Source organism: Tauraco erythrolophus, chromosome 2, assembly GCF_009769465.1.
Source record: "Tauraco erythrolophus isolate bTauEry1 chromosome 2, bTauEry1.pri, whole genome shotgun sequence".
Lineage (NCBI taxonomy): Eukaryota > Metazoa > Chordata > Aves > Musophagiformes > Musophagidae > Tauraco > Tauraco erythrolophus.
Window position 1 is genome coordinate 90,367,769 of NC_141466.1, and position 18,020 is coordinate 90,385,788.

Genomic DNA, 18,020 nt, shown 5'->3' on the forward strand with positions numbered 1-18,020 from the left:
TTGACCCGAGATTTAGATTAGCAATCTGCTAATATAAGGCCGATTTCTTCTCTTTCAGCAGTTTTTACAGACTGTTTTGAAGAAGCTGATGTAGTGCTTCCTATACTAAAAATTACGATACTTCAATAGATTCTTGATTTCTGAATTGGGGAAAAAAAAGCCACATTTTAACAAGTTGTATTTACATACAAATATTTTAATGTGGCTTCATTATAGTTCATATCAGCTTTGGTGGAAACCTGTCAAATATTATCATATGATAGAGATTGCTACAAAAATACCTGCAGTCCACAAAGCATGTCATAAATCTGAAGTAAAAGAAAACAAAACTCAAAACTCCAACACAGACAATTTCTGACTCCGTATTGCACGTCACCATCAATAGCATCGTTTCCATAGCTACAAATGTAGAGTGCTTCAAAGAAAAAAAAAAGCAAAGAAACTGAAAATGACAATGCACAATCAAAACAGGCACATACAGTTTTCAGGCAGCACACGTGGGATGAAGAAAGAAAGTAACATGGTGGCACAGAATTCTGTGGGGTTTCTGCATTTCAGAGTAACGCTGGTGATCCGAGCGGATCAAGCTCAGAACAGCAAGCAGCAGTAAACCTCTCACTGCAGCATCACTTGATACATTTCTACACCTAGTGGAAGGAAGAGGAGAACAGAGAGGACGGAGAAAGTACCAGCAGGAATCACCAGAGCAAATATGCAGGGCAGGTGTTCCTCCCACAGATCCGGCCACCTGCAGACTCAGTAGACATATTTCTAATCAGGTTTCCTTGGCATTTCCAAGGCCAGGTTGGATGAGGCTTTAGGCAACCTGGTGTAGTGGAGGGTTTCCCTGCTCATGGCAGGGGGGTTGGAACTAGATGATCTTTGAGGTCCCTTCCAACCCTAACCATTCTATGATTCTATGATTCCAATGGTTCTGTATAGTTGTGAAGACAATCAAATCCTTTATACCGCTTTTATCAGAAACAATACCAAAACATACATGTTACACCTGGTACTAACAATATCATTCCAGGAGAGGATACAACATCAAAGTGAATCACTGCACAGGGGGTAGATTCAAGCCGTAAGGCTGAGTGCGTACAGGGAAACATGCAGTCTCGTCACATGAAAGGCACTCCGCAGCACCTAGCAACTATTCCGTCCTTCATCATTAAGCTCCTGCCCTCTAAATATTACCTATGTAATAGCTTACTTCACTATCAACCAACTACTCCAGAACTGCGACAACATCCTCATAATCTTCATACAGGATAGGGAGGTAAATTCTATTCTTCCTACACCTGGAATTCCTGAGGTCAACTGTGTTGGGTTTACACGGTGGGGTTTTGGTAGCTCATGTAAGGAGCTGCTAGAAGCTTCCCCAACTCCAAGTTGGACCTGTCTCTGGCCAGGGCTGAGCCCATCAGTGCCTCTGAATAAACCACGACAGAAGGAGACAAAGAAAACCCACACCATGCAGAACCTTCAGTAAAGAGAGGGAAGAGGTGGGAGGCCTGGCCCCCAGCCTCCAGCATGGGCAGCTGCCCACTCTGGGCCGCTACCACTCAACTGGTGATGGTCACAGCAGCACAGCTTGGAACACTCTGAAGTTCCTGGGGTGCCCGCTGGGCGGACTTTGTCCTCTAGGACCACCAAGGTTCATCGTGCCCAGCACAGCTGCAGTGGAGAGAGGACTGAGATGTGAGAGAAACAACTATGCAGACACCAAGGTCAGAGAAGATGGAGAAGGAGGAGCTGTGTTGGAGCTGAGATTCCCCTGCAGCCCATGGCAAGATGGCAGGCTGTTGCCCAGCAATCCATGGAGGTTGACAGTGGAGCAGAGATCCACCGGCAACCCATGGAGGACCCTATATCGGAGCAGGTGGCTGCGCCCTAAGAAGCTGTGACTCCATGAGAAAGCCTGCACTGGAGTAGTCTGATGGGTAAGGATTATATCCCACAGGAAGGACTTACATCACAGAAGTTCATGGAGAACTGCATCCTGTGGGAAGGGACTCCATGGTGGAGCAGGGGAAGATTTTGAGAAGTCCTCCTCCAGAAAAGGAAGGAGCAGCAGAAACAACATGTAATGAACTGACCGCAACTCCCATTCCTCATCGCCCTGTGCTGCTGGAGGGGAGGAGGTAGAGCCAGGAAGAAGAAAGGGGTGGGGAGAAGGCGTTTTGTAAATCTGCCTTTGTTTCTCATTATTCTCTCTGGTGCAATTGGTAATTAATTAAATTGATTTTTTCCTAAGCAAGTTTGTTTTGCCTGTGACCACAACTGGTCAGTGATCTCTCCATGTCCTTGTCTCGACCCTTGAGCCTTTTGTTCCTTTTATTATGTTTTCTCCTCTCCATCCCACCAGAAGTGGGAGCGAGCAGCTGCGCAGTGCTTAGTTGCCAGCTGGGCTAAACCACGACATTCAAGAATGTGGATCTTTCTCTGTCAATCCTATAATGATGAACGTTGGCATAAAACCGAGACCGGCATGCAGTATTCATGCAAACTGCAACAGGACCACTCTTCTCAGAAGAAGACACTGCATAATGTAGAGGTATACTGTAATTTAATTAAAAAATTAAAAACAAAACCCAACTTATTTCTAGTACCTTAGAGTACCCTGCATTTTCAATGTAGTAACAAACTCAGTAGTTTACACTGGGAACGCAATGCCTCCATAGGTTGTGATTCAGAAATGCATAGTATCAGACTAGTTCTTCCCTTACCAAAGTGAGTGACAGCATTTAGAAAAATCCCACCTATCGTATCCTTCCTTAGTCTCACAGGCTCTAAGGAATACAGTTATCTGTGATATCATTTTCTTCCAACGACCTTTTTTAAGGAAGCAGTTAACAAAAGCCACATGAGAACACATTATTATCTGCACACTACACTGGAAGTCATCTCCGGTACAAGCAGAGGAGAGCAGAATGGTTATTAGAGGATGGTGGTCACTATGTCTTCAAATGTTGTCACTGCATGGCTAATTCTCCTTTAAAACAACATTTTCTAAGTATCTCACTTTGGAGGCATAGCTTCTATGAAGAATATCAGATCATAGTAAACTAAGAAGTAGCGTGAGATTACAAATTCAGCCCTTGCTATACATGAGTACTGGCATATGTGACCTTCAACAATTGTCACAAGAACAGAATAAACACCTCATTATCTTCATCACAGCATTGAAAGCCCCAACTGTTAGTAATTCTAATCAGCTTTGGCAAAAGCTATTTTAACATTTGGGGCAGCAATGAAGGTAGAGAATCAAAGTCTCGGTCACAAGAAAGCTAATCTTAATGCTACAAAATAAAGCTATCATCTCTCAAATTAAATTAATTCAGACAGTAATACAATAACCATTAAACGTATAAATTAGAACTCCTAATCCTTGCAGCATATGTTTGACTAAAAAAGTAAGCAAACCACAGACCAAAAAGATAAACAAAGGTTTAGCAGGACCAGCAGCAGGTCTAAAACAGAAGCTCCTCAAAGACAACTCTTATTCTTTTAATTATTTGTGCCACGCATGAGATTTAAAAAAAAAAAATGCAGGTCAGGCTATGAAATTTAGGAAAGCTGCACAATACAGGCCTTATATTACATCTCAAGTTTCTTCTTTGAGACCTAGCTTGCAGCAGTAAGTTAGTGTTGCTGAAATCCGAGATTTCTGTATGGGCAACTTGTGATGATAAAATACTATGGCTTCTAGTGTCTTCTCTCTTTTAATTGCTGACTGGAATGGACTTTGTTGGAGAGGAAGTAAATGCAGGGGGTTTATATTTTTCATGTTTGCTTCAGGCTACTAGCAGAAAAATTCAGGACTTTTTCTAAGGTATGTCAGTACCAACGATGTGTCACATGTCATTAGTTTATAATTAGGCTGATAGCCAAAAAGAATAATGCAGCTGACATTCTATTAAAATAAAAATTATTCCTCAAGGCATAAAAACAGACACGAGCATCGTAAAAGGCAGTGTAAAAATGATATAGGAACTATTTATCTTTGCTGCTCCCTTTTCCATCACATATTCACATAAGTAATTCAAAGTTATGTATGCACTAAATATTTAATTATTCAATGCTGATTTTTTTTTTAATATTTCATATCTGAAAGCAAATGCAATGAAACCTCTTCTTTGCGTATGAATACAAGCTACTATGAGAATAACAGGCTATCTACACTCTATATTACTCTAGATTACAATTTGATAACTCACCTTTCTTCAACTTTTCAAATACACAACTAATCACAAATCAAATATATTAAAAAAAATAGAAAACCAGCCTTTTTTGTCAAGAGTTTGCAATTTACTTGAAGTGCAATAATGATGCTATAACAATTCAAGCCTTAAATACTGAATTTGCAAGCATCAGAACTTCATTCTGTATAGAATTTTTTATAAAATGCTCCTGACAGAATCATGAATTAGGAAACCCAGAGCTGTAACTCCATGTAGTTTAGAACATACTTAGGTTCAGATTGTGTCTGAAAGTTAGACAGACGAGCTGAATTACCAGATTACAAAACTGTGTTTTATAGCCAAAGTAATGGTTTTCACTCAGCATGGCCAAAGTTTACTTCTTTGTTAACACAAGTAGTAAGACATGTCCCATCTATCCCTTGCAGGAACACATATCACAAAATGTGTGCTATTCCATGTGTTGATGTTGTATAAACTACTGGAAGAAAGTATTTGTGCCTTTGTGGATTTCAGCTATGTTATTTGAAATACAAGCCAATAGCACATTTACTTTTTTTTTTCCCTAACAATTATTAATACTTTTCCAGTTGGGAAAAAAAAAAAAAAAAAAGAATCTTTCATGAAGCTGGCAGATCTAGTTCTTTGTTGACTCTGCACAGTGTTTTAATTTACAACACAATGACAAAGAAGTATTCTGTTTTCAAATGTATTACAAAGAATTCTGTGATTTAGTTGTTGCCATTAAAGAATCATATTCAGAGATTATATATTCTGAAGTTAAACGATTTCTACCTAACTATCCTCCTTTTGTGTTCTAGACACAGAATTTATAACACACTTGATTACAGCAATATCATACTGCAGAAAAAGGTAGGTGACGTTTTTAAAAGTTATCTTTTATTTTCTTTCCTATTCCTTGAATACTGCCAAAGGAAGGACTATTTAGTTTTCTCTCTGTACCCTAACATCCATGTGCACAATCTTAAGTGATCTCTTGATACGCCATGCTACAAAAATAAGTTGACATGTACAAAAATAAATATGGCAGGTAACACTGTAGAAGGTCAACACTCTTCAGTAGTTTAATATTCAGTGCACCACTTGCACTTCGGCAACAAAAAGAGAAGGACCACTGCTACACTAGAAGACAAACAGTTATCATCCCTTTATTGCTGATTTACAGAGAACTGAAAAGCTGTTTGATGCTTTGATTTACAGAGCATATACCTGAGGTATTGTGACCTATCCCCGTTCCCCGTTTTCAAATTTCCCCTGTATCACCAGGATTTTCATCACTTGCCTTGGCAGTTCCCTTTTGACCTGGAGGCTGCTCAGGGGCAATGTTAAATTTCGCCATGAGGTCAAACTAAACATAATGGGTCACAAGCTTGACCAATTCCACAAAGTCACCATGGGAGAAGAGAAACAGTTTCTCTCTGTTCCCCCTCCATGTACTAAATGAGCTGAGAAAAGACTTCTTTCTCAGCATGGAAGTATATGACAAATGTGGAAAGACTTCGTTTAGAAAGATCAAAAACCTAGAAAGAACAATATAGGCTTTGGTATATTGCTTTTATTATATGCAGCATATTTTTCACATATAAATTCATGCACGCAATTGCATTTTGAAACATACTGGACGTGTTAATGGCAAGATAACCCCATATTTTTCTAGATGTGCATTCCTGCATAGAAGGATAACTAAGGCTAAGTTCATAAATTCATTTACTTATGTAAGAAGAGCTTAATTTTTCAAAATAGCAAATGCGACCAACTAACTGAAATCAGCAACCGATTTGAAAGTAGGAAGAGAAAAAAGCATGCACGAGACTTCAATTTGAGACTATTTTTTACTTGCTGAGAAAAGAACACTTACCATAGTTTCTGATGATACCTCAGTTCACCTCAAAGACTAAACTGAATATATCAGATGCTTTCTATTACAGTTAACTCGCAAAAAGTCAATGCCTCTAACAAGGTAAAAATATTGATTTTTTTTTCCACCTAACGAAAACAACCACAAACAAGTTAGAAAGCACTGCATTCTAGGAATAAACAAGTAATTGCATAATTATGTATTTCAGTTTGCGAGAGCAAAGTTCTTTTTCTTCATTATTATTAGAATTTATTTTGTTATTATTTTTTGATAAATGCAATTGAAGATTTATCAAAAAAAAACATCAAAAAAAAGTACAAATGTATCTCAAAACCCCCAAGTGTTTACTGTCACTTAAATGAAAGCACAGTGGCTAAATAAGCCCCACTACTGGAGTTCAGAGTCTGGAAATTTGTATATTGATGCTATTAGAATAACTACATTAGAAATCCTTCCCAGAGAGAATCCCAGGAGTGTATATGTTTGGTTTTTTTAAGTTGTGGCGATTGCAGATAAGTAATATCTTTAATCAGTTTTTCCCCTCATATGAAATGAGTCAATGGTTCTGACTTTCCTGCACTCTGAGAATCTTTGCCCAGAGATAGAAATACAAAATATTGCATTATATAGTTCATATTTAGCTTTAAAATATATTAATTAATTTTACAAATAGATTTTACAAGTAAGCACTTGAACTCAAAACACGTTCCAGTCTCTGGCACATCATCACCATCACATAGCATATGTATCCATGCAGAAAGTGAATGAAACACATCAAGTATTTCAAATTCAAAATCAACTGTTTCTAAACACGATGCAAAGTTGGCATGTGTGCATATTTTACCATTTAAAACAACAGATCCAGTCGTTTCTCAAAACACGAGTCACTAGCAGTACCTGGGATATAGCTCTACTTTGCACATGCCATTTAAACTGCATTAGGCAACATAAATGTCAACAGACACAAACCATTCCAAATGCGTGTCAGGCGATCATGTTCTGAAATCAGATTGCCCCATTCAACGCAAAGAACAGCGGTAGCAGCTGTCCATGAAGTTGGAGAGAAACAGCAAAAATAACGGCCCCACTTGCTAGGCAAAAGGGTCCAGGACTTCACCATTTCCTGAAGTCTCTTCCTCAGCTTTTGCAAAACGCAAAGGCTTACCTTTCTGTACACCAGCATGTTTGGGGATTCATCAGCCACCCCGTTGCTGCTTTGCCCATAATTATTTCCTTGTGCCATGTCCCACAAATTTGATCCGCTTTTCAGCGTTGCTCTGTAAAAGGTAAGAGTGGTTTCAGCAAGACATCGCCTCAGGTCTCCTTCCTCCCCTGACGATTAATGGACCTGACTTTCTACCAACCCGTTACCAGAATCAGCGTATGCTCTTACTCCAACAGATATTTACACCGGAGCAAAGCTGCTAATTCACCATCTACTGTCATTACTCTCTTTTGCCTGTAAATAATGAATGTAATATGGTAATCTAATTTAGGCACTAATGAATTGTCACTCCGAATAGCTCCCTGACATACCACTAACCACCATGTCACACAGACGCCTCCTCGCAGAGCACCCCTTCCTCCCCTGCACAGCCTTCACCGAGGGACACTCGGCACCTTCCACACCACTGTTTTGGGAGGACTGACTCGGCCCACCACTGTCCGTTCGGCAGTGCCCTCTCCTCACGGCTCGGGCCACAACAACTTTCACGACCCTCAAACGCACAAAAAAGCAAACCAGACGCTTTAAACTTCTCTTCAATTCACCAGCACGTGTGTGCTCTTACAGACGTGCCGGGGGAGGGAAGCAGGCGACGGCGGGGAGGAAAGGAAGAAACGAGCCAGAAAACCCCTCCTGTCGCTTTCTCCTACTTTCATCGTACTTCACCGCAAAGCACCGGCTCCGCCGCCAGCCCCGTCTCCTCCCCGCCCTCCCCCCGGTCACACGGGAGCTGCACTAGGCAAAAACTCAGATCATGCCGTAGCTCCGGCTCCATACGCAGGTGTAAGAACGTGCTCCATCTACAGACCACACCGGCGGCCGGGGAGAGCCCGGAGGGCTGAGCTCCGCTCCGAACACGTACCTCCAGAGCCCTCCCCTGCCGCCCAGACCTCTCGCGGGCGGGCTTCACCGCACCTCGTCCACGGCCGGCTCTCCCCTCCCCGCCCTGCTCTGCCCTGCCCCCGCAGTGCCCGTCCGTGGCTCCGCGCCTCTGGGCGGCAAATAGCCGGGAGAACCGGCTCCCCCGGCAGGCAGCCCGGCGCGGCGCCCGCGGCTTCAGCACCGCGGACAGCGGCGGCGGCGCGGCGCGGCGGGGGGCGGGCGGCTGCCGGCGGCGCCCGGGCCTTCCCCCGGCGGCCCGGGGCGGGGGCGCGGAGCGCGGCTCCCGCCCGCCTCGTTTACCTCCTGGGCCAAGGTCACTGCGCCGTGGCCGCGGCTCCTCGCCTCCCCTCGCTGCTCCTGGCGCGCCCCGCGCGGTCGGTGTCAGCCGGCAGCGGGCGGAGGGACGCGGCGATCGCTCATCACACACACGCACTGCGGGCGGAGGCGCTGCCGCTGCCGGTACCGCCGCCGCCGAGGCTGCGGCTCTCCCCTGCTCTGCCGGAGCGGCGGCGGCTCCGCTCCGCTCCCTCCCCGCAATGGAGCGGCCGTCACGTGGGGGACGGGCACGTCAAAGGTGCTGCTGCTGCTGCCGCTACTGCTGCTGTTGCTACCGCTCCGCCACACAGCAGCCCTCCGCCTCCTCCTCCTCCTCGGCGCTCTCGGCTCGCTCACCGAAAACAGCGGCCAAGAAACTGCGGCTGCCAGCGGATCTGGCAGCAGCCGCTGTAAATGAGATTAGGCAGCACTGGAGAGCTGGGCAGGAAGAGAATGTGGGCTAATGGGATAGGGAAGGAAGGGGGGGGAGATGGTGGTGAAAGACACCGGGGGGGGGGGGGGGGGGCGGGAGTGTGTCGTCTTCTCCTTCTTACTCCTTTGCTGACAGCAACAGGGAATCTGCCTGTTCCTCTGCCTTGTGCCTCATGTATTTTTTTCCAGTGAGAACTAGGGAGAGCTTGTGCCGTGTTGGCACTGCAGACTTCTCTGAGCAGCGGAGCGGAGAGAGCAGAGAGCGAGTCTGTTCCAGACGGATAGGAAGGAGCCCTGAGGACGCCTCAGGACACTCTCAGGGCTGTTTTGCTACGTCTCAGGCAACTACCTAATTTGTGAAGGATCAGAGTTGACCATGATAAAAGAAAAATATCAGGTCTGTAAGTCTTACTTCCTCACTACATATGGACAAGAATGCTTTGATTTTCCAAAAGGCTTGAAATGCCCAGAATTCAACATCCACAAGAACACAAGATACTGAAGCGGTTAAGCTTTGGGATACTCCCATTTGAAAGCACCTTTTCTGGAAACAGTAACTCTGATTACAAGGATGATCTTGCAAAAGAAGTTGTCATTTAGTGCGCACTGCACCTTGTGGAACATGCACTAGTAAATCACGCAATTCAAGCACAGTGTCGTCTCCACTCTTAACTTTTTCTACCTTTCTCACATCTCGACGAGACTCAAATCAACACTATTCTGCTAGAAGTTTGCTATTATCAACCACTATAATTGCTTTTAAGTACTGTTCCAAACTTTGCAGAGGCCTTTAACAGAGAACGTGATAAATTAGCCAGGGCAACAACAGGGATTCACAGGGACCACAAAAAAATAAATAAGGACAGGGATGATCTGGACTTCTTGGAGAGCCGAGGAAAGGAAGACTTAGGTTAGATAACAATCCTAGAATGACCACTGGACTAAAGAAAGATGATCTCCAACATGAATAGGAATGTTCTTCAGAGAGAGAGAAATAGTAAAAGGTGAGATGACACAACATAAAATAAGAATTGACAACTCAATTCAATGAGAGATATTGGCAGCAAAGGAAAGGAGCTCTGTAGCAGACAGACACTGTATGTCTCGACTTTTATGGAGGAAAATAATTTAGTATGTCACAAGGAAAAGGCAATGTGGAAACAAATGGTGTGGACGAGAGAAATCTAGAGTTTTGAGATGGAAGAGAGATCAACACAAGTGAAAGAATTCAATAGCACAAGAAGAAAGCGAAGAAGTATCAATAGTGAAAATAGCAGGCAGAGAAAATTATGAAACTAAAGAATAAACACAGAACTGAGAAAGGCTTGTTTCCCATTAAAATCCACTTGCCGTACAATAGCATCTTGATGAGGCTAAGCAATGAAATCTGAATTAAAACATTCATCTTCTAACAGACACTGTGATTCGGTTAAGTTCACCGTTGAGAAGTGGGTATCAGCAATAAAGATCTCAGTCTATACCTTCCCTGGCTTTCACAAAGATTTCGTAAATGAGCAGCACTGCAGTGTTCAGATCTCACAGACTGGACTATGCAAGACTGACAGGTGTACTGGAAGTCAAGGGAAATACCTTCCAAGATCTGTTAAGAACACAAGTGACACCCTCGTAGTTGTATGGCATCAAAGTAAACTCAAACTTTTATTTATCAGACTGGTGTTTAAATTTATTTTTAAGAGTTAAAAATGGGAACTGCATAAAATATGCTTTAAATGCAGTTTCACTCAAAGAGGGATAGGAGGGAAATCATTAAAAATATCAATAATACACATATTCCTTCCATTTGTTCTGCCAGCCAACACTTAACATAGTAATTGTGTTAAAGGGCATAAAAATCAAACACTAGCAATTTTCCAATAAAGTCATACATTTGTTTTCTTACTCTGCCTCATCTTGTTACTAATCCAAGTGGAAAAAAAAAAAAGATTAAATGAAACTTTTGTACTGCAATTCTTGAACTGCATACCTGAAGTTGTTTACAAGATGATTCCAATCTACCTATTTAGTATAAGCAATTCAGCAAGTGGATTTTGGCAGGGGTTATGTGTTTTTGATAAACTCCTCAACAAAGCTGACTAATTCAGGCAGCAACATTTCCAAGCTTTTATTTTCTGATAATCTCTTCAAAACTAAAGGCAAAGGTGTCCCCAACTGAATTAGATTTTGGCTATACTGCCTTCAATCTTGCCTTTGCTTTAATTTTGGCTTAACCATTCTGAATAATTTCACAAACAAAGCAAAATACAAAATGTTATACTAGTTAGGCAAGGTTTATATGTTTTCTTCGAAAATAACCAAATTTCATTATCATAAATGAAGTTCTAAAGCAAGCATATAGACAGAGCAATGACTTGGACCTACTGAAGTCAATAGGTGTTTGTTCAATAAAGTCAAAAGGAACTATATTTCACACAGAGTCTTTAATCTTGGCCTCAGAACCAGAGAAATAAACATCCCAGTGATGTGTCTCATAACTACAGACTTGCTATGCTTCAGCACACCAAAAAGTTTTCCACCTCACCAGTGTGTCCACTATCAAAATGAAATAGACGCTCTAAACCGTAAAAGGCTTAAACAGAAGACAAGACCAGAAACAACCCAACAGAATGCCCTTTTTTTCATAATTTTGTGGTGAAAGAAACCCTGGGCTGAACTACTTCCATAAACGCAGGTAAAAAGAAAATAATTTCTTTTAAAAATACGTAACTGGATAATCTCATTCTAATGAAGTTGGATGTGTTTGTTCAATAGCTTATAAAACCCTTTAATTCATAAATTACTTACACATCTTTCCCATGTTGAGAGTCATCACTTATCTCATACACAACCAGCATTAGCATCCCCAGAAAGCATGGTCTGCCAGAAGAGGAATGGCCTGTTTCAAAATGCAGGCGAAACTACTCATTAATAAAACAAAGATGATGGGAAAGGCTGCCAAGGGGCAGCTTTATCTAACAAGGCAATAAAGTACCCATGATTTAGCAAGGTGGTGACTACGTTTTCTGTGTTTAGTTTGCATTGTTAATACAACCCAAGTATTCCAATAACATCACATGCACGTGGTACACATAACACGCAGGCATTTTTAAGTCAAAATATTACATCAGGACTTATATGACAATATATTTGGATGTGAAAGAGATGAGGAATTTTGTTTTCTGTCCCGCTGACCAGTGCTGTAGCATTATGTTAGTATGCTGCCTATATCCATCAATTTACCTCTTGTCTTATGCCTAGACTGAATGTTCCTTGGAGTAAAGACATGCTGTGCAAACTCTTAGCACAGCATGATATTGTTCCACAACCAAGTCTTCAAAACATTACAGCATTAAAACCAATCACATTCAAATTTACTAAAAAAAAATACCAACATTCTAGTTAACTAAGCTCTAAATGCTGACATGAGTTAATACTGTGCTACCTTAAAGTATAAAACCTAGGGTTTCTTCCGCTAGCCCGGCTAAGCACAGAGACAGTCTGTCTACTTTAATTGAACCGATATATTTGTGACCCTATAGAACCAAAAGTGTTTCAGTGCCAGGCTCTGAATTGGTAGCTAGCAATATTCCAGGCCCAATCCTTGGCCTTTCTGATGAGATTTGAACACCTGCTCCTTCAGGAGTGAATTGCAATCAATCCATTCAACATAGGTCTTCAAACGTCATTCAGATGATTACAGGTTACAGTATATATTTGCTAGAACTGAAGCCAGGACTCAGTTACAAACTCCACCGCTTCCTTCATGGCACTATTTTTAAGCCCTAGGCATTTTGTTTGCCATCTACCTGCCAACTCTACTGAAACTTTAATTACCTTCATCAATTTATGATGCTGAAGATCAAAGCTATTTGTACTCTGTTGGTTAGGGAAATAGGTAAAAAAACAACAAAAAGGGGATTTGTAAAAGAGAAAAGAAGGAGGTAACTAAAAAGCAATCTAGATTTAACAAAAAAAATGCTAAACTGATAGAACAAGAAAAAAAAAAGACTTAGTCACAGATAAACATAATTTCACAGGAAAGAAAAATTATTAGGAATAAGGAAAGTCCACATTTCCATAATCTTTTTCTTAAAGTATGAGACATATATACACACACACCACACACACATATCACACAGTACAACTTGCATATATTTAAAACTTTAATGCAACTAATTTCATACCCTCCTGAAAATGCCGATTATTACTGCCATAGCAAATCCACAGTTACATAGAATTTGATATCAATATGGTCTCCCACCGCAGCTATCCATGGAAATTCAACAGCTTCGTCAGAGAAAGCAGAACGACCTCAAACGCTCGTGCTGCAGCCTCGACAATTAAGCCAGTTCTAATTACATCCAAAAGAGGGCAGTCTTTCTCAGGCAAAGAGAAAGAGGTTACATTATCCATCTGATACACAAGTCGTATGGATCAACATTAATCTTCTGCCCCCAGAAAGACACAACCAGTTATATACTCTCATTTCCTCAAAAAGTGAGAACATTTACAGCAATGAGACTTACTACATTGTATTCCTTAAAATATGCCTGGAAGACTCAAGATTAATTACTTCTGATCTTACGTCTAAGTTACCAACTAGATAAATCAAGCAAGGATGTAGCAATAGAACTAATGTCCAGAAAAAAGAAGACGAGGTTTTGAGTCAAATTTGGATCTTATCATACCAACATCCTTGACTCAAGCAAGGTTCTGAATTCTAGTCTCCCAACTCCCAAAACAGCTCATGGAGAGGCTTTTTCTTTTTGTGTAAAAAAACACTATTGACACAGAATAAACCCAGACTTTGGGGAATGGGACACTTGGGCTCTGCTTCAGATAAAATATTTAAAATAAGAGACGCTGAGAGCAATACGCCCTTACTTGGTATTTAAGACACTCCTGAGAGGCAAAGATGAGGGATTTATAGGTTAATATTAGTATCTTCAGATGCTGTGCACATCATATAGGAGTGTACAGCTACCGAGCAACTTTATATGAAGTAGGAAAAGAAAACACAGTGACTGTGGTTTTGTAAATTTAGCTACAATTCTTCTAGCCCAAGCTATTAGCTTAATTCCACCTGACAGTAGTTTCAGTTTTTTTTTAAAAAAAAAAAAAAAAAAAAGAGACCCATAGCATTCGGGTTTGGTTTTTTTTTTCAGCTAAACCAACAAAAAAACACTCCAACAAACCAAGTAACTGGCCTTTTCCTTTTATTCCTCAAGAAAATATCTCTGGCCTGATTCATAGGTTTGTATTTGCTCAGATCAAAATAGAATAAGCCACTTATTAAGGATTAATTAGGAATAAGTCATTGATTTAGAATCCTTTGGCATGAAAGAACTAGAGAAAGGAGGACTCAGAAGCCCTATAAAGGGAGGGGAAAAAGTGCACCCATGTATGAGAATGCCATGGTTACAGACCAGAACATATTAATTGTTGAAAAACATCATAACAGAATTAACAGGAGACACTGAGAACTAGCTGGAGGAATAATTTGTGTGGCAAAGAATCGAGCTGATAAAAATAATGCAGCAGAAGAAAACAAGGAAAGAAGAAGAGGCTCATAAGAGGTGGTAGAAAGCACAAAATGAGACGTAGGACTTGGTCACAGTTAGCAGGGGGTGGTTCTTGCAAGCTGCTAAAATGTTTTTTGGGGAAGTGGCAGATGCATTTTAAAAGTTCATAAGGAGAGATTAGGGAGAAACTGTGAAATTTCGAAGAGTAAAAATTGTCCTTTAGTGTATCTCATTTCCTGTTTACACAGACAGAATTTCTAGAAGCTTCTGACAAATAGGTAAACACCAAAAATACTGAGTACGTGCTGAATTTTGTAGGTTTTTGTCAGTTGTCACAGGTGTGTGTTTCCTCTTATTAAAAAAGAATTTTTCTTCAACATACCTTTTTAACTGCAAGGTAAGTATACACATACCACAAAAAAAAATAATAAAAACTCTGGCAGCTACCAAGTCAGGAAATAGCTTCGAACAGTAGCACCACACCATCATAGGTAGCCTGTAAGTGCCAAACTGGGCTATGCAAGCTACTACTGAAATTCCCTGCTTTGCTCAGTCCTTCCAGCAATCAGGGTTGATGCAACTTAATCTAATTATTTCACTGAGCTGAACACACTGGGAGAAGAAGAAAAAAAAAAAAAAAAAAAGAGCGCTCAGCAGTTTAACAGGCTTCCTTCATCATTTTTCTTTCCTTCTCCCATCTTTCATTTTGAAGTTTCCTCTATCCTTCATGAATTCCCTGCCTCACATTCACAGATAATCTAATCAAACAACCTTTTTTCCCCCCAAGGTCATTTTGTTTTTCTAAAGGTTTAAATCAGCCAGAATCAATTCGCTGATTGTGCATCACAAACTGAACCAATCTACATCCATTTATATCCAAGTACACACAATAAATATAGCTATTCCCTCACAGAAATCAATGGAGTTTTCGTTCTTTTAAAACTTTACATAGCATTCAGACTGAAAGGAGGGCTTTTTTCCTAAATTAAATTAAATTTTCCAGAAACTCAAGTGGCTAAAAATTACAAAAAACAAATAAGCAGATTTCTACGTTGGCTAAAGATTCCTTTCTTAAAAAAAAAAAAAAAAAGTATAACAGAACTATAAACTAGAGGCATGGGATTTTTTCAAACTGTAATATAATCTTGAGTCCTTCCCAGAACTCGTTCCTTATCACAAAGATTTTTCCCTTCAGACTACACAATTATTAGCAAACATTCAACTTTTATAAAATTTCTCAAATATTAAAGGAAACTTTCTCAAACCTCCATAGTGCAGATGTACAGTTCAAAACAATTGGCTGAGAAAGCAAATTACATTTAGGAAAAAAAATTTGGTTGTATTCTCTCTAAAATCATAACAAGAGGTGAGCAAGAAGAGTTTGAACAACAATAAATCTAGATGTTCAAAGTAGTCAGCCAGAACAGTTTAGACAGTCAAGAAAAGTCTTACAAAAACTTTGATATCATAAAACTTGCCTCAGCTTCCAGTGTTTGGGAGTCAGAGGTTAAAACACACATCTTCACTTAAACTACACTATAAAATCAAGCCATTTTACAAGCAAGGAAAACCAAATAACCCAGACCTAGAGCTCATAGCCTGAAATAGCCAGGCAGTGAGGCAAAACAAGGAGAAGGAAATTAAAAGATGCAAAACATTTTGGAAAAGGAATCTAACTTTGCATGCTTTCTTTCCAAAACGTCTGATCTTTGTTACTGTGCACAGTATCATTCTCTAGTTAACGTAAAGAACTGCTGAGCACAAGGATATATGCGGCTGGCCCTGTCACTAGCTTCTGCTTCAGTACGAGAAGCAGACAGTGAAGCCTGATAAGGTATCTGATGGATAAAATGCTTAGCATGAAAAAATTGTTTTCCCCTAACATAGCAATGATTTAAAATGATTTTTTTTTTTTGCAAGTAAATGGAGACAGAAAAGAGTAGTAAAATAAATTGAGGCTAAAGAACTAAAATTTTAAGCAAGGGAATCGATGCATCCAACATGAGATTTGGAGAATATAAAGACTTGTCTTTTATGGGAGGAGAGAAAGATTTTTAGGCACGTGCCTTTGGATAACAGAAGAGAGAGAGATGAAAACAAGTGAACAAAGAGGTCATGATAGTAAAGGTAGCAAGGTAGCATGTATACTCCCAGACTGAAGAATGTTCCACAGTGGGGGAGGACAGTACTACTTATTAAATAAGGAAGCAGACTGAAATTAGACTCCACAATCTCAATGACTCTCTATGCCAAATGAAACTTGTGCAGCTGCCAATGTAAAGGAAGAGGATGGACTACGGTGAGAGAGAGGGAGCAAGGAGGATAATTCAGAAGGCAAGGATTTATCTCATTTTCTCTGCAAATTGGCTAGATTATTAGGATAAAATTAACCAAAGGAAAACTAAATCCAAGAACATACAAGGAAAAAAAAAAAAAAACACGCACCAAAACTGAGCACTACAGAAAAGAAGAATGCACTGGGCTTTTCATCTCAAAGAAAAGAGAATGAAAGTAAGGTTCAGGGAGTCATAGGGAACCAAAATACTTAGGGACTGGACTACAAAGCAAAAAGCATTACGGATACAGAGCAAAACAAAATCCCCAGCTTTTACTGGGGAAGGACAACAAGTCTCTTAAATTAATTGGTACCATCTACCTCCTGACTACAAATAATGAGCGACCAAGTTCTAAGCAAGTTTCAGATAGAGAGAGCATGGCTTTCTATCTAGGAATAAGTTTAGCTAGTAAGGAACAAGGCTGGTTGAAAAATATGAAAAACTAATTTATTAGTCTAAGCCGCAATAGTTTTCAGGGATTTCTCTAAAGGCACAAAAAGCCGCAATAGGGACTGTAAAAACCTAAATAAATGGCTTTTATGTGGCAGAGGCAACTGAAATTTACAGTCACGAACTGATAGCGATGTTCGTAGTTTCTTTCACACTCCCTCACCCATGCACCATTTGCTCATCCAATAGTGCCTAAGAGGATGCTAACGCAAGGGTTATCCCCGCCTAACCACTTCTTTAGCCATCTAAATGTCACTTGAGTTTGGTGAAGCATGTTCCAGTATATCGTTGCTAGCATTATAAATCCTTGCATTGCTTTGCCAGTCACAATACAGCTTCCAATTAGTTGTCCTTCCCAAACTCATCCCTGAGGGTACACAACAATATCCCAATAATTTGTATGCAGACACCTGTGACAACGGAAGGCCAGCATTCACTAATTAGAGCAGGAAGAGAATAAAGTCATGGGCTTGAACTGATGATGGGCAGTTCAACAGTAACATGAAAACGTCGCGATTCTAAACATTACCAGGAAATAATGCTGTCATCACAGGATACTAGTGCTGCAGCCACAAAAGACCTCTTCACCCTGGCCTCTCTGTTTCACTACCCAGCACTTGGGCAGTGCCACCTGGACAACCCCTCCACGCCAGCAGTTCAGAGGGAAACGAAAAGGGCAGAAGTCACTCTTCCTCCACCTCATACACGATGCAGATTCCTCTTCCCTGCAATCTGCAGAAAAGCAAGGAACTGCCACTCACTCGTGCAGTCTGTGGGTGC

The 18,020-nt window shown here is 40.7% G+C and overlaps 1 protein-coding gene across 8 annotated transcripts in view; it reads right to left on the reverse strand.

The window, feature by feature from the left end:
- The window catches only part of RGS7 (regulator of G protein signaling 7), a 259,195-nt gene extending 251,871 nt beyond the window's left edge, over nt 1-7,324 (reverse strand). For all 8 annotated transcript variants that reach the window (XM_086627782.1, XM_086627774.1, XM_086627803.1 and 5 more), the window contains exon 1: nt 7,247-7,324. In XM_086627782.1, the coding sequence (XP_086483908.1) occupies nt 7,247-7,324 (78 nt within the window). The remainder of the gene's footprint in view (nt 1-7,246) is intronic.
- Nucleotides 7,325-18,020: the final 10,696 nt, after the last annotated feature.